The sequence below is a fragment of the Mustela erminea genome, chromosome 1 (genome assembly GCF_009829155.1).
Source record: "Mustela erminea isolate mMusErm1 chromosome 1, mMusErm1.Pri, whole genome shotgun sequence".
In the NCBI taxonomy this organism is placed as follows: Eukaryota; Metazoa; Chordata; class Mammalia; order Carnivora; family Mustelidae; genus Mustela; species Mustela erminea.
Window position 1 is genome coordinate 216987975 of NC_045614.1, and position 20349 is coordinate 217008323.

Here is a 20349-nt window from a genome sequence, read left to right on the forward strand (position 1 = left end):
ACGGGGCAGGAGAAGGGCCAGCACTGACGTCTGCCTCCACCTCCGGCATCCTGTCTGGAGGGGCACCCGGCCACAAGGAGGAAGCCCGGCAAGGACAGATGGTGGAAGGGAGTGGGCGTGGGCTGAGCTGCGGGGGGCCCCAAAGACAAGCCTAGAACGACCAGAGTGACTTTGCCTCTGCAAGTTCGGTCTGTGGCTCCAGAAGACCGCACAGGCTTGGTGGCCCTGGGAAAGCCGACAGGTGCCGTCCGCCGGGAAGGAAACTGTGCCGGAGAGCCCTCCCCACCGGCCCTGGCCTGATGGCCCTTCCCAGGCAGCCCCGCTGACGACCTTTCCCATTTGGGGTCCCTCGAATGTGCTGTGTTCTAGAAGGGCAGTGGGTTGGGTTTATGGATCAGCAAGGAAAAAGCCTCGAGGGATCCGCACCCAGGTCCATAGGACCCGCCTGCCCCGCGGCCAGGGGAGGGTAGTGTCCCTGCTCATCCGGGCACGCGGGCTGCATTTTGCCCCGACTGTGCGTGCGTAACTCAAGAGCTAGAGTGGAAATTTTCTTTCCTGTGACATTCTTCTCCTTCTGGATGACCTCATCTCCCCGGAGAAGCCACTGGACTGCGGTCCGCTCCCCGGGGCCGGGAAAGTGGCCGGGCAGGAACACCAGGAGAGTGGGCCCTGGGAGGTGAGCCTGGGGTGGACGTAGGGCGGTAGCCGCGGACCCCCACCAGGCACCAGGGGCTGCCTCCGGGAGACACCAGAGCACCACCCTCAAGTCAGCTGACTTCTGTTCCCCGAGTCAACATGGTCAGTGACTAGGAACGGACACGGAGGCTTAGTCACAGCGGACTGTTTATATCCTGGGGCCGCGCCTGCCTCCCCGGGCTGGGGGGCATGGGCAGGGCCCCCGTGGATGTGGTGACTGCGTCAAGCCATTTCCTGACCTTGCGGTCCCATTGGAGCCCTGGGTCTTCCATTCCAAGTGCCAGCGGGTGGCTTTCCTCCTTCCTGAGAGCCTGGCCGTTGTGGTTTGGGTCCGCAGGAGCCGTGGCCCCGCACAGGGTGCCATTAATGGATGCTGGTGGTTACCGGGCCGCCTCTGTGCCAAGCTTTATGCTGCGTGTGTTCATTGCTTCCCCCACGTCACCCTCACATCGCCCACTCCTTGTGCTCCTCAGACCCCAGTTCGCCCACGGCTGTGTGTCTGCCGACCCCCCTGTTCTGCACATGGTCATTGAGCACCTTCTGGGGCCCGAGCGAGGCTTACAAGGGCAGGATCCTGCCAGGTCTCCAGCAGGAGGCAGAGAGGGGCCTCCAACCCTGGGGGGCCCGGCTCCAGCACTTGCTCCCCAGGTTCCTCGGCCCAAACAAGGACCTTGGACTTGGAAAGGCACCTACCCACTTGGTCACAGGCAGCCTGGGATGAGCCCCGACACGCAACCCATCTGTGTGTGTCCGCGAGCAGGCTGGGGGAGGTGGTGGGTGTTTCCGGGTGGGCCTGGAGGTTGTGAGGCATGGTGGGTCGTCCCTGATGGCCCCCTGGGCTCTGCTGCTCCCCCAGGTCAAGGAGATCCTGACAGCTCTGGGCTTGCTGTCTTGTGCCAACACGCGGACTGGAAGCCTCTCAGGCGGCCAGCGGAAGCGCCTGGCCATCGCGCTGGAGCTGGTGAACAACCCCCCCGTCATGTTCTTCGATGAGCCCACCAGGTAATCCAAAGCGGCAGAGAGAAGAGCCCTGCCTTCACCATCGGTTTTTGCAGGGGCTCCTAGAGTCACCTCTAAGGGGGTGGGGGGCATGTGCTCTGCCTGCCCATCTTCTCCTGTCCCGGGGTCCCAGAACAGAGGCAGGACAGGCCTCCCCACTGTGCTGTGGGGTATGGCTTGGTGGAGGGAGTCCCACAGGCATCTCACGGTGCCCCTTGCCTTGCAGTGGCCTGGACAGCGCCTCCTGCTTCCAGGTGGTCTCCCTGATGAAAGGGCTGGCCCAAGGAGGGAGGTCCATCATCTGCACCATCCACCAGCCCAGCGCCAAACTCTTTGAACTCTTCGACCAGGTACGTGCGGTGTTGGCTCAGGTGACACCAGATTCCAGGGACTCACAGCTTACTGTCAGTTCCTGGGGGTGTCCTCATTTTTGAGTGGCCTTAAGTGGTATATTTCTTAAAACTATGGAGTCATAAGCAGCTAAGGTGGTAGAGTAGGAGAGAGTAAAAAGAGCTGGCCTGTGTTCTCCCCCTGGGGCTGACATCTGGCCAAGGGGTCTGACCTTGCTAAAGCTTCATTTTCTATCCCCAGCCCTGTAACAATGGGGGAACACCTACTTTACACAATCAAATGGGAGGTTATCATATGTGTACAGCATCATTTCTTTTATAAATCATAGGTTTTGACATTGTAAGCAAAAAAAGAAAGAAAAGAAAAAAGAAAGAGAAAAAAGAAAGGCCCAGGGATGAAATGTGTAGAGCTTCAAAATCTTTCAAAATGTGGTTGGTGTGAGGGGAAGAAAAACAATATAAAAAAGCAATGCTTGTGCATATGATATCTTCCCTGACTTAAAGTTCCCTTTGAACTTTAACATTCTGGGGAGGTAATGTAAAACTCTCCTGAAAGAGAGAGAAATGGACTCATGGTTGGGTGGATGGATGGAAAAATAGGTTGAATGGGTGGTAGATGGATGTGTAGATGGGTAGGTGGGTGGGTGGATGGATGGACAGATGGATGGATGGAAGTTTGAATGGGAGCTGTTGGATGGATGGGTGGATGGGTGGCTGGGTGGGTAGATGGAAGGGTGAATGGGTGGTAGATGGATGGGTGAATGAAGGTTGAATGGGTGGTGGATAGATGGTGGATGTGTGGGTGGGTGGATGGATAGAAGCTTGAATGGGTTGTGGCTAGATGGATCAATGGATGGGTGGGTAAACGGGAGGGTGGGTAGATGGGTAGATGGAAGGCTGAATGGAAGAATGGATGGGTAGGTGGATAGACAGGTAAATTGGTGGGTAGGTGGGCGGATGGATAGAAGGTTGAATGGGAATTTTTGGATGGATGGATGGATGGATGGGTAGATGGAAGAGTGAATGGTGGTGGAGAGATGGGTAAATGAAGGTTCAATGTTCAATGGGTGGTGGATGTGTGGGTGAGTGGATGGATGGAAAGACGGATGGATGGTTGGAAGGATGAATGGGTGGTAGATAGGTAAATGGGTGGGTGAGTGGATGGATAGAAGCTTGAATGGGTAGTGTTTAGATGGATCAATGGATGGGTGGGTAAACGGAAGGATGGATGGGTAGATGGAAGGCTGAGTGGGTAGTGGATGGATGAGTAGATGAGTGGGTGCATGGGTAAAGGGATGGATGCACAGAGGGTTGGATGGGTGGTGGAGGAATGGGTGGATGGGTGGATAAATTGGAGGGTGGATGGATGGGTGGGTAGATAGAAGGCTGCATGGGTGGTGGATGGATGGTGGATGTGTGGGTGGGTGGATGAGTGGAAGACAGGTTGAATGGGTAGTTGTTGGATGGATGGATGGATGGATGGATGGATGGATGAGTAGATAAATGGGAAGATGGATGGAGGAGTAGACTGAAGGTTGAATGGGTGGTGGAGGGATGGGTGGATGAGTGGGTGGGTGGGTGGATGGGTGGATGGATGCAGGATGGATGGTTGAATGGGTAATGGATGGATGGGTGGATGGTTAGGTAAATTGGTGGGTGGGTGGGTGGATAGAAGGTTGAATGGGTAGTGGTTGGATGGATGGATGGACGGATGGATAAACAGGAGGATGAATAGATGGGTAGATGGAAGGTTGAATGGGTGGTGGATGGATGGGTGGATTAGTAGGTAGGTGGGTGGGTAGACGGATGGATAAATGGGACGGCAGATGGATGGGTGAGTAGGTAGTGGATGGATGTGTAGATGGATGGGTAGGTGGGTGGATAGAAGGTTGGATGGGTGATAGATGGAGGGGTGGACAGACTGGCAGCTCCTGTTGCTTTACAAAGAAGGACAAGGTTGATGTTCTCCTTCTCCTTATTTTTTTCTAGCTTTATGTCCTCAGTCAAGGACAATGTGTGTACCGGGGAAAAGTCTCTAATCTCGTACCATACTTGAGAGATTTAGGTCTGAACTGCCCAACCTATCACAACCCAGCTGATTTTGGTAAGTAGAACCTTAACAAAAGGGCTCTTTTCCACTCTTGGTGAGTTTCTGCTTTTACCTGACACCCCCAAATCTGGAATTCCTTGAATATTGCACATTGGCTCCAGTGCCGTCCTGTGGTGGAGCTTTTAAAAGCAGATTAAAGATTTTCCCTCCTTCAGAGAAGATATCTAGGACCTAGAACAAGGACACTGTTGTTTGGAGCTGTTTTTCCTAATGCTTTGTGTGTTAGGTTTCTGATTTAGAGGAAGGTATTTCTGAAAATAAATAACCTTTGAAAATAAAAAATGACCCTTTCATATTAATAATTGAGTCATTAAAATGCAGATTTAAGTTTCCACCAAACATAACAAAAAGGTGAGGCTCAGAGTCTGGAAACCAAGTTGATGGTCTGAGCTCCTCCTCTCGGATTGGCTGTCTCGGGGTTGGCAGCCAAGCACACTGTGTCTGGGGCCCCGAGGTGTAGGAGCCCACCCCAGGGCTCATTTTGCCCTGGCGCGGTCCCCAGGCCTCTCTCCTGGCCATGCCCTCCAGGGTGTTGATGCCGCTGCTGCTGGCTATCCCTTTTCCCCATCCATTGGGGCTCTGGGCCCAGCACCCCTTCTCCACACTGTGCCCCATACATCCATCAGCAAGCCGCACAACCTCTCCAGGCTATGTCTCCAACACCAAGTCTTCTTCACCAGGCTCTGCAAAGCTAGGGAGCCTGGCAACCCTCCTGCCTTCTCTTTCTCTCAAGCTTCATATTCACTAGGCCACCAAGTGCTTGAGACACCCCCATCCAGTCCCGTTCCTCCACCTCGGCCTCTTGCTGGGGTCCAGTCTCTGCCAGCACATTCTGCCTGCCCATGGCTTCTGCAAGGACGCCCCACGAGCTGGGTGGTCTAAATCGGCAGAAATTCATCCTCTCACAGCCCTGGGGCTGGAAGTGAAGGTGTGGGCTGGGCTGTGCCACCTCGGAGGCTCTCGGGGAGGGTCCTTCCTGCTCCTCCAGCTCCTGGGGGCTCCAGTGTTCCCGGGCTGGTGGCTGGGCCACCCCAGTCTCTGCCCGTGTCCTCACGTGGCTTTTTCCTCTCTGTCTCTGGGTGTCCTTTCCTCCTCTGGTAAGGACAACACTCACAGGACCCAGGGCCCACCCTAAACCCCGGACAGTTTCATCTCAAGACCCATAATAAATGAAACCTGCAAAGAGCGTTTTCCAAATAAAGCCACATTCTGAGGTTCTAGGTGGATGTGAGTGAGGGAAGGGGACCAGGCTCTCTCCCCCATGTTTCCCCCCAAACACCCGGCCACTGCACTGCTGGATTCCACAGCTCTCCAACGTCATCCCCCAGATTGCGTTCCAGGAGACACTGTTCCCAGGCCAGGCTCCATCTTCTGAGAAGTGGGTCATGATGGTGGGGGGGGGGCACACAGTGGACAGGAAGGGGCCCGGGGGAGGGGGGCCTCACCTAAAGAGAGGCTTTGGCATGTCGCAAAGGCAGTGGGTAGAGCCAATGACTGTCGCACACTCGTTCCCCAGAGAGAGAGGCAGGTGGGAACGGGCCACAGAGCAGGGGTGGAGTGGGGAGGTCCAGGGCCTGCAGAGAGGAGAGGTCGGAGGGCGTAGGAAACCGGGCACATGGGACTGAGGGAAGGTCTCGGGAAGGGAGCTGCTGCTGTGCCCTCTGCGTCCCCAGAGGGAGGGCAGGAGGGGAGGGGGGAGAGGCGATTCGGAGCACGGTAGAGCAGGGTGGGCACGAGTGAGCAGGTGGGCCGGCCATGCTGGGCGTGTGTGACGTCACTGACGGTGACGTTCTCCTGTGGCAACACGTGCTGGTCTATGACAGACTCGAAGAGGGCTTGGCTGCCCCAGGTCAGGCTCAGGAGAGCAGATAGCTGCTGTGGCCAGAGGGCAGGGCCCAAATACTGAGGCCGGGGACTTTGGGCTTCAGCACGAAAGTCAGTGAGGGGAGGGGCCGTGGGAAGGAGGCGTGGGAGACCGCAGGTCGGGGGAGGGGCGGAGAGGCAGTCGTGTGGGGTGTGGAACCAGGGGCCACAGAGAGGCCGTGGGATCCAGAGACGGGGTCAGCAGAGGACACCCTCCCTGGGGATCAGGAGGTGGGGCTGAGGGTTCCAAGCCCGCTGGAGGCCATGGGCCACTCTCCATGGTCCTGAACCACTGTCACTGCGGCCATCCCCGCTGAGCCCACAGGGACATGCAAGCCCCCTCCTGCTCACCCATGGTTGAGCAGGCTCCGATCCTGGGGCTTGGATGCCCGAGGCAGGGGTTCAGTCACATCAGTGGATAAATAAGTTCACAGAAGCACAAGCTCGTTCCCTCTGACTCCCTGGCATCACCATCTGAATTCGCATTTTTAGGGTCCTGACGTCATCCCTGGCCTTGCTGGGGGTTTTAGAGCTGATGAAATGTGGGTTGAGGAATGGTCTCATCCTATCACAGAGCACCCCTATAATCTGTTAAAAGGACTCCCGCGAGGCTCACGGCCATGTTGTTGCAAATCGACCAAGGCCTGGGTTCACGTTAGCCACAGGGGCGCTCCTTCCTGGGGCGTGTGGCGGGTAGCCAGGGGATGGGGGGCGCTGGGACTGACCCGTGTGTGTCTCCCGCAGTCATGGAGGTCGCGTCCGGCGAGTACGGTGATCAGAACGGCCGCCTGGTGAGAGCCGTCCGGGAGGGCATGTGTGACTCTGAGCACAGGAGAGAGCCTGGGGGGGATGCCGAGGTGAACCCTTTTCTTTGGCACCGGCCCTCTGAAGAGGTAAAGCAGGCAAAACGATTGAAGGGGTCTAGAAAGGTAATGCAAAGCCCCGGCCCCCGCGGGACGGCTGCGCCTTGCACCCTGCCGCCTGGGGGCTCTCGCTCGGCCGCGGGGGGCTGCGTGTGGGGCTGGTGGCTCACGGCCCCCCTCCCCGTGTGCGCCCGCAGGACTCCGCCTCCATGGAGGGCTGCCACAGCTTCTCGGCCAGCTGCCTCACGCAGTTCTGCATCCTCTTCAGACGGACCTTCCTCAGTATCATGAGGGACTCGGTGAGGCTGGGGGCCGGCGTTCTCTCAGGCCTGAGGGAGGCGCAGGCGGGGTTCCGCTGGGGTCGTCCGGGCTGAGCTCTCGGGCCGCTTTCCCTGCCTTTGCACCGGTCAGCTTTCCGTCCGTGGTGCTGCTGTGACAAACGCCCCCCGGGGCTCCGACAGTGAACTCCGGTCACGCTGGTGCTCTGTGTTGGCGGCAGCGGCTGGTGGCCCTGCCCCCCATGTCCCATCCTGGGACCCCGAATGGAGACACGGCTCCTTTTCTGGAACTTGGCAAAGGGCAGCCTGTCAGAGTTCCCACTGGGGTGGCAAACCCTCTCGTGCTCGCTTGCCTCTGGCCGAGCCTGGGTGGGAGTGTGCTCCTGTCTCCAGGAGGCCCTGTGGGCACAGGGCGCCGGCCGGAGGGGGGCGAGTGACCAGCAGCCGTGATCCTATCCACCCATCTTAGTGGACAACCTGGCAGGCTCCCTCCCGGGGAGGGCTCAGTGCCCAGCGGGGCCTTTGGGAACTGCGCTGAACACTGGGGGGCTTGTAGCTGCCCAGGCCAGAGCGCTCCAAGGAGAGGCTTCGGGTGTGTCCATTCTCTGTCCCCCAGCACTGTTTCACCCGGCCCCTCTTCTGAAGGCAGACCAGGCAGACCACCCTTCCTGCTTTTCGTGAAGGGGGTTTAACAGAATAATAGCGATTGCTTCTGGTGTGTGTGTGTGTGTGTGTGTGTGTAAGTTGGTTTAGGGTCAGGGCTTGTTTTTCTAGAGGAGAAATCAGGTGCCAGTGCCTTCCTCGGTCTCTGCCCCACCCCCCGCGCACTCAGCGGGAACCGTGTCTGCCCCCAGGTCCTGACGCACCTGCGGATCACGTCTCACATCGGAATCGGCCTCCTCATCGGCCTGCTGTACCTGGGGATTGGGAACGAGGCCAAGAAGGTCCTGAGTAACTCCGGCTTCCTCTTCTTCTCCATGCTGTTCCTCATGTTCGCAGCCCTCATGCCCACCGTTCTCACGTGTGAGTGCCCGACCCTATGCCCACCCAGCACCCGGGGACCCCGGTCAAGGCTCGGCCCATAGTTGAGTTTTCTGACACAGAATATCTTGGTTCTTCAAAGTATCATTTTCTTTGTTGACAGGGATGATCATATTTTCTCTTAGACAACAAAATACGTACCATGTTTCAGCCAAAGGAATTAATCACTAATGGGGAAACTATAACCACTGTGGAAGGCTGACGAAAGAGAGATTCCCAAAGTGTTCTAATCGGGAACCCCTGAAATCTTACTCTTTAGCTGTTACCCCATTCGCTCATTAGGCATCCTGCTGTGGTTGAAATTTGTGAGTGAATAAGGCTATTTTAGATGGATTCCCACACAGTTCCAGATTATTTGCTGAGCACGCGGCCCTTGCTCACTCGGGCTGACCATAAACTCCAGCATAAAATTTGCCCCAGTGTCGCCTCCCTAAATGGCCCTGAATGCTCAGGACCAGCTGAGGGGGTTCTTGCCTGTGGGAGGAATCACACTGCTTCGCGGTCGGCTTAGCAGGAAATACTTGTGCCAATCACTACAATAGTGTTCAGTGTCCGAGCAGAGGTTCTCCGCTCTTCGATTGTCCCCCTGGTGATCCTTTGGGTTATAAACACGGTCACGGTTGGAGGTTTTCCCAGGCCGGTGCGTGGGTGCGTGGGTCCGCAGGTCTCAGCCCCGCCTCCGAGGGCCGCGCAGGCCGATGCCCCGCGCCCTCTCCAGCTCCGCACATGCGCGCCTGCGGGGAGTCCTGGCTCGCGGGGCGCGTGGGCCTGACCGCTTTGCCCTCCGTCTGTCTCCTAGTTCCCCTGGAGATGGGAGTATTTCTTCGGGAACACCTGAACTACTGGTACAGCCTGAAGGCCTACTACCTAGCCAAGACCATGGCCGACGTGCCTTTCCAGGTGTGGTAGCGGAGGGCGCGCTCCCCGCACTCCCTGCGGAGGGGGCACTCCGCGTCCCGGGGGCTGACCGGCCGTGTGTTGCAGATCATGTTCCCCGTGGCCTACTGCAGCATCGTGTACTGGATGACGTCGCAGCCGTCCGACGCCGTGAGGTTCGTGCTGTTCGCCGCGCTGGGCACCATGACGTCGCTGGTGGCGCAGTCCCTGGGTCTGCTCATCGGAGCCGCCTCCACGTCGCTGCAGGTACCAGCGGAGGCGGGGCGGGGGGCGGGCCGGTGCGGCTGGGGCCCCTCCCCCCAAACATAGCCGCCTCCTTCTGCCCTGACCTCCCAGACCGGCCTCAGCAGGTTGACGCCCAGGGAAGGAGCTGCCGGGCGGGTCAGGGCTGGCGCGCTGGGCGCAGCAGGGCCCGTGGCTGGCCTCGGTGCCTGCCAGGCGCAGCTCCCGGTGCTTTCCTCGTCGTAGCTCACTGCGCCTCAGACACCCCACGAGCTAGGGCGGTGCCATTCCCATCTCACAGTGGGGGAGACTGAGGCCCAGAAAGGGAACATGGTCGGGTCCGGGGCTGCCCTGGCTCCGAGTCCAAGCTTTCAACGCCTATGTTCTGTTGCCTCTGAGGGATCCGTTCTGCTGTCCCTTGGCCCCCCGAGGGCAGCCTGTGCCCCTCCCCTGCCCCAGGGCTTCACGTGCCCCCAGCCTGCCCAAGCCCGCACTGTGGCGGTTTCAGGGTGCTCTGGGCAGCTCGTCCCCCAAAACAAAGTCACAGTCTGGTGAACCGAATGTCTGCCAGGCCTTCCCGCCGCTGCATGTGATGGATCCTCCGTTCCCGTCTTCAGAGCCACCCCTGCCACTCACTGATGGCTTAGCCTCCAGGGGGTCCCCTTCTCCAGGGACAGGCATAGCAATGTGTGCAAGGGACAGCCGTGGAGAGCGCTCCGCCCACCAGCCACCCAGAGGGCCTGGGAAAGGTGCCCACTGCCTCTTCCTCCCTCGGACATGGTGGCAGCACCCGGCTCTCTGCTCCCCCAGCTGCTGTGCCACGGCCTTGTCTCGGTTCACCTTGGCTTCTGCCCCCTGAGGGAGGCTCTCTCTCTTCACCCACCCCTGCCGGGGCCCTCTGCTCTCTGAGCGGGATGTCCCAGCCCCTCCCTGTGCAGAGACAGGCTGCAGGCTGGAAGAGAGGGGCTGCTCAGTGCTGTCCTGGCCTTCAGTGACCAGCCTGGAGCCCTGGCCCTTTCCCAGTTGCTGGTGACTCTCCCCATACACCTGGGATATGGCCTCCCAGGGACACCTGAGGAAACCGGGTGGGAGTCCCACATGCTGCCCCTGAGCACGTCCCCCGTGTCTCCCCAGGTGGCGACCTTTGTGGGGCCCGTGACGGCCATCCCTGTCCTCCTCTTCTCGGGGTTCTTCGTCAGCTTCGACACGATCCCAACTTACCTGCAGTGGATGTCCTACATCTCCTACGTCAGGTAGCGTGGGTGGGGGCCCGGATCGCTCGGGAGCTCTCTGTGGACGGAGGGAAGGGACAAAAGCCACTTCCTAGCCCCCAGCCGAAGGCCGGCAGCATGCTTGCCCCATGAAATCGAGGCTGTTGGTGCCTTTCATTTTCTCCTGAGTCTGGTGTGTCTGCACCCCGCCTCCACACACACGCACACACACACACGCACACAAGCATTAAATATAGCAGTTTGTGCCTTGAAGAAGCTGCGGTGGACCCCGCGTTCTGCCCATTTCGGAGAGCTGCTGTGGGGGCCGTGTTTCCATCTCACGATCCTCGTCCCTCTCTGGAATGAACAGCACTCAGGCGAGGTTCTGACTGTGTAAATCCCGTGGAAACCAGGTCCTGTTTTAAACATCCTAATGTCTTTGAACGAGAGCATCCTGGCCCCTGGGTGCCGAGTGCTCAGGCCCGTCCTCTCTGCCCCGGGTCCTGTCACGCCGGCCTTGCCGGGCAGGGCCCATCTCCAGGGCTCTTCTCCCCCAGCCCCGGCGATCCCATGTGACACACAAGAGCCAGAGTTGGGAACAAGCTTTCTTTCTCTAGAACGTCAGTTCAGACCCAGATGTATTGTTCAGGAAAACAAAATCAAAACAAAGTGGCTGTACAGAGTTTCAGCAATCTGTGTGTGTTCCAACGCCAAGAAATCAGAAACTCATGTCTTTCTTCTCAAAATTGGTGTTTTTGTTTGGACACTGTAGGGCTGGACCGGAATGGGAGACGGCACGGCAGGGTTTTACTGAAACGCTCTCTAGCCCTTGGAAGGCTATTAGATCCTTTATTATATCGAACTGTGAAAGAGTTTGTCGTCTCAGGCAATCAAAGAGCCTTCCGATTGGTTTCCTCCACTGAACAAATAGCTCCTACCCATTCCGTTTGGTTCTGTGGGTGGAGGCTCCGGAGGAGATAAAAATCGGGCAAACCTCATCCACGCCGTGGGATGTGTTTATCTTTGGAGGCTGCTGTGAGGCGGGGAAGCAGTTGCGTGAAGACGGGTCTCGGGGACGGAGCGTGGCCACGCTGTGGATCACGGACGGCGTGGGGGGTGCTGTGTCCCTCTGCAGATGGCGGCAGGCGCGAGGGCATGGGGTCCCCTGGCCGTGGGGAGGGCCTGGCTGATGGCCGAACGTTCCTCTCTAGGTACGGATTCGAGGGGGTCATCCTGTCCATCTACGGGCTGGACCGAGAGGACCTGCACTGCGGCGTCGATGAGACGTGTCACTTCCAGAAGTCGGAGGCCATCCTGAGGGAGCTGGACGTGGAGGACGCCAAGCTCTACCTAGACTTCATCGTTCTGGGCATTTTCTTCATCTCCCTACGCCTCATCGCCTATTTCGTCCTGAGATACAAAATCCGGGCGGAGAGGTAAAAACACCCGAGCTCCAGGAGACACGGACATAGACATCGTGGCCCAGGGCCCCTCGCGGAGCCGCGGGGACCGCTGCCGCCACCCAGCCCCCGGCGGTGCGTCCGTCTGCGGGCGTTGTGCCGCCCGTGTCCGCGCCCGCGCCTCTCTCCTCTCCCTTTCCAGCTTCACCTGGGAAGAAGGTGTAGAAAGGTGTCGCGTCCTCGTGCAGAATTTCACCCCGTGGAGGCCAGGCACGCAGAAACCGGCAGCAGAGCCGCAGCCGGGGGGCCGGGGAGGAAGGAACCGCGCCAGGGACAACCTGGTCTCGGGACGGTCGCTGTCGTCCTGCGGTTCTGCTGCCGCCTCTGGGGAGAAGTCAATTTCCAAGCCAAAAGCCGATAACTCTCATTCCTTTTAAGAAACTGTATCTTTTTCGTACTCGTTAAAGGAAATTATTCAGGGTAAATAACACACTTTGCTTAGAGACACGAGGGGCTTAGCTAAGGCGCGGAGCTGGTCTCATTTTCAGGCAGAACTGGGGAAAGATGCGGCGCGGTCCCCGGCAGGGAGAAGGCTCTGGGGCTGCACGTGTTCCCAAAAGTCGAACAGAAAGCTGGAGGGTGGCACTGGCCAGCCTTCCCAAAGTTTTTTCTCCCCCCTCACCCTGCCCCGTGCTGCTTATTTTAAGCAAAAATACATTGTTTATTTCTTCCTAACTTTCTGAACACCTTAATTTCGCCTAAATCGTGTCTAGAAGATGAGCCTTGTTGATTTTTTGCACACATGTCCTCTCGTGTCACGTCGTCTACCTCCGCGGGAGCCGGGAGAGCTAGGCAGGTGGCAAAACCAGGGTGGCTGGGGAGGGCCTCGGGGCGCCACAGGAAGGGAGCCACCAGCGGCGGGGGGCGGTGCCCAGACCTCGCGGCCTCCAAGGCCTTACAAGCAACCGGCGCAGTCTGCGTAGCCCAGGCTCCTGTGGCGTGTTCAGACGATGCACAGGGTTGTATGCGAGGCCACCTCCCGAGCCCAGTGTCTGTGACATCCCTGCCTTCTCGGTGCTGAGCCCCTGCTGATGTCACAGACCAGAAGCTCCTTCTTCCCAGGGACAAAGTCACAGAACAAAATCCCTGTGGGGCAGGAGTGGCGGGCGCACCTGCGGGGTAACCTGCCTCTGGCTTGTGTCCTGATGCCGTGTGCCTGTCGGCTGTCAGAGGCCGTGCGGCCCAGCAGGAGGTCAGAGGAGGCCAACTAGGGAAATGGAGTAGCCTCCACTTGGAATCTCCCTGCCCGGGGGCGGGGGTCTCCCAGGGACAGCCTGTTTTCGTGGGCGCGCTCACGCCCTGTCTGAGCCTATCTCCTCCGCTATGAACAGTAGCACGGCTGTCACCCCTAAAGGCGTCTTTGACTCCCCAGTTCTGTTCCCACAACTTCTGTTTCCCACTTTAAAGACAATGGAAAGGGCCCCGTTTTACTCACATACAGATTTGACAAATGCTCAGCAACCCTTTTTAACCCTTCCGTCCTTTGTAGTAAACGCACTGAGCCTAGTAAACTGTAACCTTGAGTTTCACTCTTCCGTACAAACGTGGCGTTGCCTTCCAGATTAGAGCATTTACCCAGGATCGAACTTAGGCTTTATAGAGAGTCCTCACTTAGTTTCGAGACAGATTTGCCTGCGAGACGCCACAGGGAGGAAGACCCACCTAGGAGCAGGTGGAATGGGGGCGGGGATGGCTGTGGTCACACCTGGCCTCACAGCACCCGTGGTCGGGAGGCGAGAGCTCTTTCCCGCTGTGGCCCAGCAAGGACGGGCCGGCCTGGAGCCGCGCTGCGGGGCTGAGCCCACCCCCACGGGCAGCTCACATCGTGTGCCCTGAGCCCACTCCCCCGGGTCTCAGCCACTTGGGAAGGAGACAGTGAGATCCCTCGAGATTGAAAATCTGGTTTCCAAGTCTACCTGCGCCCTCGGAAGGAATCCCCCAAAACCCAGTCTCCCTGGGAGTTCATGCTCCCGCATTTCAATTTTCCACTGTTAATAAATTACCTTCCTCCCTTTAATAGATGAGGAACCGAGTGAGAGGCCGATCTTGGGGGACCTGAGGGCTGTCATCGGCAGCTTCAGGGGAGACGCAGACTCAAAGTAATACGGTGATTTTTGGAGGGAGGGAGTAGCCAGGCCAGAGGCTTTGCTTAGGAAGCCCAGGGTCGCTGCCCTGCCCTCTACGGGCAGCGCCCCCTGCTGGCAGTGATGCAAAGGGTGTGGTTTGCCGCTCCGGGCCCTCGGAGAAAACATTTATTCCAATGACCAAAGATAATGTCCAAACAACTTACTGATTTGTTTTTCTAAATCATTGTGGTTAAGAGGTAGGTGACCGTGTCTTTCATACATTGGGACTGAAAGCAGGCCAGCTTGCCGGAGTTTGTTTCCAAACGGAATTTCTGAATGTACTGCCCCAGCCAAGCATCTCGGATCGTGATTCCTCATTTAGAAGGAAGAACCAAATCTTGTCCAAAAGATGTGCAGCCTCTCCCGTGTTTGTGAGGAGAGGCGAAAGCAGAAGTCCAAAGAACATCGCTTTTCAGTGACGTTGTCGGGAGAGAAGGGGGAGAAGCTTGGATACTGCTCGCTGCCACGGCTCCTGCTCCTGCTCCTGCTCCTGCACCTGCTGCTGCCACTGCTCCTGCTCCTGCACCTGGTCCTCCTCCTGCTCCTGCACCTGGTCCTCCTCCTGCACCTGCTCCTGTTCCTGCTCTTGCACCTGTTCCTGCTCCTGCCCCTGCTCCAGCACCTGCACCTGCTTCTGCACCTGCTCCTGCACCTGCTCCTGTTCTTGCTCCTATTCCTGCACCTGATCCAGTTCCTGCACCTGCTCCTGCTCCTATTCCTGCACCTGCTCCTGCACCTGATCCAATTCCTGCTCCTGGTCCTCCTCCTGCACCTGCTTCTGTTCCTGCTCCTGCTCTTGCACCTGCTCCAGCACCTGCACCTGCTCCAGCACCTGCACCTGCTCCAGCACCTGTGCCTGCTCCTGCACCTGCTCCTGCTTCTGTACCTGCACCTGCTCTTGCACCTGCTCCTCTTCCAGCACCTTCACCTGTTCCTGCACCTGTTTCTGCACCTGCTCCTGCACCTGCTCCTGTTCCTCTCCTGCACTTGCACTTGCTCTTTCCCCGTTCCTGCTCCTGATCCAGTTCCTGCACCTGCTCCTGCTCCTGCTCCTTCTCCAGCTGCAGGCCTGGGCTCTGGCGCCAGCCCCGCCTTGGGAGCCTTCCACCTGCGCCCACATTCAGAGCACGTTGTACCTCCCTTGCTCCTGCCCTCGCTGAGTGTCAGCCAGAGAGATCAGTCCTTGAGAAGCCCTGCGTGAGTTTCGTGGGGGGAAACCCTTGTAAACATTCACAGAAAAGATGCTGGAGTCTGCCGCAGTCACCATGGGTGAAATGGAACCTTAGTTTCCAGATAGCAGCCCAACCTAGAGACCCACAGAAATGCTAGGTTCCCACCCCGAGAAGGGCACTACCAGGAGCTCAAAGACAGGTGGAGTCCCCTTGGGTTTTGGGCAGAGAGAAGAAAAGGCTGAGCCCCTGTGTCCTGAGTATCTTTCCCTACCTGGGGGTCCCAGGCCCTGCACTGGGGGCCGCGCGGGTCCTCTGTCCATCCCCTAACCCAGCAAACATGGCCATTGGCGGTCCTGACGAGCTTGGGACTGTCCCAGGCACTGGGGGCTTAGGGGGAGGGGACCCAGATGTGGCCTGGCCACAGTGGCCAGTGTAGCAGGTGGGGGGGGGGGGAGTGCGTTCCTTCTGCAGCTGCAGAGCTTGGGGCTGGGGGAGAGCGGGTGAGGCCCCAGGTCCCACGCCAGGGAAGAGCGCAGTCAACATTCGAGCCACGGTCTGACCTCAAGACCTTCTGTTTTGTTTTGCCATATTGCCTCCTGTTTGTAATGCACAAATACACACGAAGATACTTGGTAAAGCGTGGGGGCGCAATGCTAGTTTAGTGGCGACTCGAGGACTTGCTGTCACCACACAGAAAGCCGAGGTGGGAAGGTGGCCCACGCCCCTGCCCACCCCCCAACCGGCCTCGAGGCTGGGCTGACTCCTGCCCCGTGGAGAGCAGCCGTCCTCTGCCCTTGCCTGGTCCTGGCTTCTCAACACAGCACACATGAGGACACGGTCGGCCTAGAGAGGGCTGGTGTGTGTGTGCGTGCACGCGCGCGTGTGTGTGTGTACATGTGCACACACGTGCAGCCTTGATCCAGGTTTGGGGTAGTATTATTCCGTAGTCTTTGCTTTGTCTCTAAACACTCCACCATGCTTTATTCCCAGAAGGAAAGACAAATCCCTCCCTGCCTGCCTGCGGCGCACGTGGTGACGAGCTTAGTCAAACCCCACCGAGGCTTTCATCCAACGCTGGGGAAAGTAGAATGTGACAAAGGGCGAAACCAAACCCCCAAGACAGGGAGGTGCACAGTGTGAGACTATAAAGTTAGACACTTGAACAAAATAAAGACCGCTAATAAATATTTTATATAAAACTTTTTACTTGTGTTCAGTGTTAAATGCTTCAAGGTCAACATGATTTGCTTAACTCTTACTGGGCAAAATGGGCCTTTAGTTTGCATTTTGAATGTATTTGTTGTACGTCTAATGAGAGTTCCGCGTTATTACTTAGTGTCCTGGTCTGACACCCCCCGATTGTACAATGGCCTTCCTTTCTGGGACACCTTCATGTGCTATGAGGGACTGTCTTCGAGGTTTGCGCTTTCCCTCTCCCCACCCACTCCTTCCTGCCTTGTTAACGTTGGTCACAACCTTGGAAATTGCCAAGACCCTCATGTGCTGAGGCTGGAGCCTTCCCTTCCTGTCCCTTCCTGTCCCTTCCGCCTTAGAGGGGGCTCGGGGGACATGGGCACTGGCAGTGACTCCTCAGAGGGATGGGACATCCCTCGCTCATTGTTTTCATGCTCCTGGAAACCCTCTTCTCTGGCCTGGTCTCTGCAGAGACGGCTGTGATGGGGGAAAACATGTCCTCCTGAGGTTGGGCTCCCAGAGTGGACACGAGCAGGACCTCGAAGGATCCTGGTGTTCTGAGCTGCTTCAGCTCCGTGGACCCAGGACTTCCAAGGACAGTGGTGCTTGGGGCATGGCCTTCAAACTCGTCTGCAAAACTGGAGGGCATCCCGCGTGCGGAACCCGCTCGAAACGGTGCCGTGTGCCCACCGGCTCCCTCTGCTTCTCCTTCCGCACCTGCCCCTGCAGACCGGCCAGCCGGCCTGTGGTCCAGCTGCCATTTACGCCAGGGTCCTTCTGGGTCACTGTCCTTGACCTTTCGTGTCAGGGAGATGCCTCTGGGATGATCGGCCTCCGCAGAGCCCGTACCCAGAGGCTCCTGGGGGGCCGGCAGCAGCCAGAGCTGGGGACCAAACCCCAGTGCGGTAGCAAGCCCGGCTCAGCCTCTTGCTAACACCCAAGCCTCCGGGGCAGGAAGGCGGGTGAAGGTGACCCTCAAACCCTCTGCTGGGATGGTGGGGTCTCCCACAACCACCGCACCTTCTTCCCATTCCTTTTTCTCGTCTTGGTACAAACACAAGGCTTTAGCCTTAGCCCAATTTTGTATGTTACCTCTGAACACGCCAACTTGGAATCATTCCTCCAACAGTCGCTTCTGTGGCCTCGTCACGAGCGCACGGAGGCCCACTGAGGAAGACCGCTCCGCGTTTTTATAGAGCCGGTCTGTACCCATTGTGCTCAGAGCCCCTAATGCCTCCCTGGTCCCCAAAATAGTCTCCGGGCATCCAAAAGGAGGACACGGTGGTGCAGCCTAGGTACACAGAACGAAGGATTGCCCTGGGTGGGGGCACAGTGTAGGGGCTTTCCGGGGCGGTAAGACCATTGTGAGACTGAAGAGGAGGGAGCAGGGGCATAAGAGTGTCCTTGTTTGATCACGAGCCCGGGTGGGGGGGAGCTCGCCGGCTGCGTCTGGGCTCCCATTTCTGAGGCCGCAGGGAAGGGGAGACGGAGCCCGCCTGGGGACCCCTCCACAGCTGGAGGGCTGGGCTTACCCGGCTCTGCCCCTCCTTCCCGGGAGACACCCCGAGACCCCACAACCACCGGGCTCACAGCCCAAGGCAAGGACACAGCCACAGGCACATGAGCGATTGTCCCTGGGCTCGTGGTTTCAGCCCCCACGCAGCAATCAAATTTGGGGAACAGCACGTGCCCCAAGTCACATCAATAAGAAGGAGCAAAACCCAAAATTACTACATTCAGCTCAGATTTTCCCAGCAGAGCAGCTCCTCTCTCTCTCCCTCTGGGAGCATCTGCGTAAACGGAAGAGGGAATCCTGCTGATCGCCTTTGGGGGCCTTTGGCCCACACTTTCCACGTGCATGGGAACGTGGCCCTGGTTTTGCGCACAGTTAAATGGTTTTCCCTTCCATTCACCGTAAGCCTCCTGCCGGGAGCTCTGCACGTAGGAGCTGTTCCCACGTGCCGTAGGGCAGGGCGAGCGGGGTAAGGTGCTGAGGCCCAGCGGGTGGGCGTCCGACCCTGGGCCCGGTGGTCGAGGCCCCCAGACCAGTTTCCCAGGAAGGAGGCTGTAGAAGGTCCTTGCTACCTACGCCCTACACAGGTGCACTGTTTACCTCCCACCTTCCCTGCCCAGAACACTGGCCTGATAGCAGACCCTCGCCCAGCCCAGAGCTAGTATGGTGGCTTCCAGAAGGAGTGCTTGCCCGTTTCTGCAGCACAGGTTACCCAGACAACCTCCCTCCCGGGGGGCCTTGAAGGTGCCCTCTCCTGCTGGGCAAACCCGTTAGGCCTGAGGGAGAGGTGAGTCGTGGGGAACACAGGGTCAAGGTTGAGAGCCCTATAGTCACAGGTTCCTGGAGATCCCAGGCTGCAACCTGAGCTGGGTCTTAGTTTTCCTGGAAGTATTTTGATGGTCATGGTAGCTCTTTTGTTCTAGTTTTACATTAAAAAAAAAAAATAGTTCTCTCATTATGTACCCCAAAGTTCTCATTCCTGTGATGTTTGGAATACAGGCTGCCTGAGTTGAATCATAAATATCTCATTAAATCCCCAGCCAATTAAAAATGATGGCCAGTGTCCTATCATCCAAATTACTAACAAAATGGACCACCAGAGGAAGGGTTTCCGTTTTTAGAGTCTCATGATCCCTGTAGAGGAGGGTGAAATGTAATGTGTTGAAGACCTTACTCTCTGTAACCAACCCCTTCTCCCTCATTTGTCTGTATCTCCCTTCGTAGACAGATGGGTCGGAGAGCCGCCTGGGGGGAACTGTGGCCTTTTATTAGATGAACCGCTACTTTGTGTCATCCCTTGGTTATTCCAAAGCAAGAGTCAATGCAAGTAACATTTTCAATCAACGTGCAAACGCGGGCACACACCTGTGTATCTGTCTAAGCTGTGACCGTATGATCCCCGCTGTCTAGAACCCTGGATGGACGAATTTACAGCGATCTTGCCTTGTTCCTTAGCGAATACCGTCGCTTGCACTCGCCAGAGGTTTGCACTGTTGTAGAGAGACGCCACATGTATACACATATATATTTAAAAATAACGTCCGCTCTCTGTCGGGCGGCTGTTCATCGGCCGCCCCGCTCCCCCGGAGCAGAGACCCGAGCGGAGCCTAGAACGGGAGCTTTGTAACTGCACCTTACAGGCCGAGATCCTGCTGTACATATTTCTGTAGTTATCTCCTTAGAAGATTTGTATGTGCATTTTTTGCAGAACTTGAACTTTGTTTTCTGAAATTAGACGCCACTTACGAAAATGTGACAACAAGCAAATAAAGCATTGTTATTTTCAGACTTCTACTTCTCTCTCCTTGCTTTCCACAACGCCAGCCCTCACACGCGCCGGGAGAACTTGGCCTGGGGACTGGGGGAGACTCACTTTTTTTTTTTTAAACATTTTACTTATTTATTTATTTAAGAGAGAGAGAGCAGGCCGTGGGAGGGGCCGAGCGAGAGGGAGAGAGATAATCCAAAGCAGACTCTGAGCTGAGTGCAGAGCCCGACCTGGGGCTCGATCCCAGGACCTTGAGCTGAAACCAAGAGGGGTGCTTAACCCACTACACCCCCCAGAAACCTCAGGCTTAATGGAGCAGTTCCTTGGGTCAGCGTTGTAACAGATTTGGAGGAAGTTGGGAAGAGAACAGTGACGGGGTGCTGTGCCAGCCCGCACCTGTTTGTGGGAGCACAGGGTCAAGTGCATTTTCACAGACTAGCTCATTTGAACGCCCTCCCAGGGTGGGGGGAGGCATAGAGCTGCTGCCGGCCCCGGGTCACAGGTGAGGAAGTGAGGCTCAGAGATTAGACCACTTGCCCGAGGCACTGGCGGAAGCTGAATTCCGAGGGCGATGGTCTAGGCAGAA

At 57.5% G+C, this 20349-nt stretch overlaps 1 protein-coding gene across 4 annotated transcripts in view; it reads left to right on the forward strand.

Annotated features, from left to right (window-relative positions):
* ABCG1 (ATP binding cassette subfamily G member 1) overlaps positions 1 to 12555 on the forward strand; it is a 66167-nt gene extending 53612 nt beyond the window's left edge. For 3 of the 4 annotated variants that reach the window (XM_032355966.1, XM_032355975.1, XM_032355948.1), the window contains 10 exons: positions 1553 to 1698; positions 1922 to 2045; positions 4035 to 4149; positions 6763 to 6947; positions 7079 to 7180; positions 8014 to 8182; positions 9000 to 9100; positions 9185 to 9343; positions 10454 to 10572; positions 11742 to 12555. In XM_032355966.1, coding sequence (XP_032211857.1) covers positions 1553 to 1698; positions 1922 to 2045; positions 4035 to 4149; positions 6763 to 6947; positions 7079 to 7180; positions 8014 to 8182; positions 9000 to 9100; positions 9185 to 9343; positions 10454 to 10572; positions 11742 to 11970 — 1449 coding nt within the window. In that variant the 3' untranslated portion in view covers positions 11971 to 12555. The remainder of the gene's footprint in view (positions 1 to 1552; positions 1699 to 1921; positions 2046 to 4034; positions 4150 to 6762; positions 6948 to 7078; positions 7181 to 8013; positions 8183 to 8999; positions 9101 to 9184; positions 9344 to 10453; positions 10573 to 11741) is intronic. The other variant, XM_032355956.1, reaches the window with a different exon arrangement.
* The last annotated feature ends 7794 nt before the right edge of the window (positions 12556 to 20349 follow it).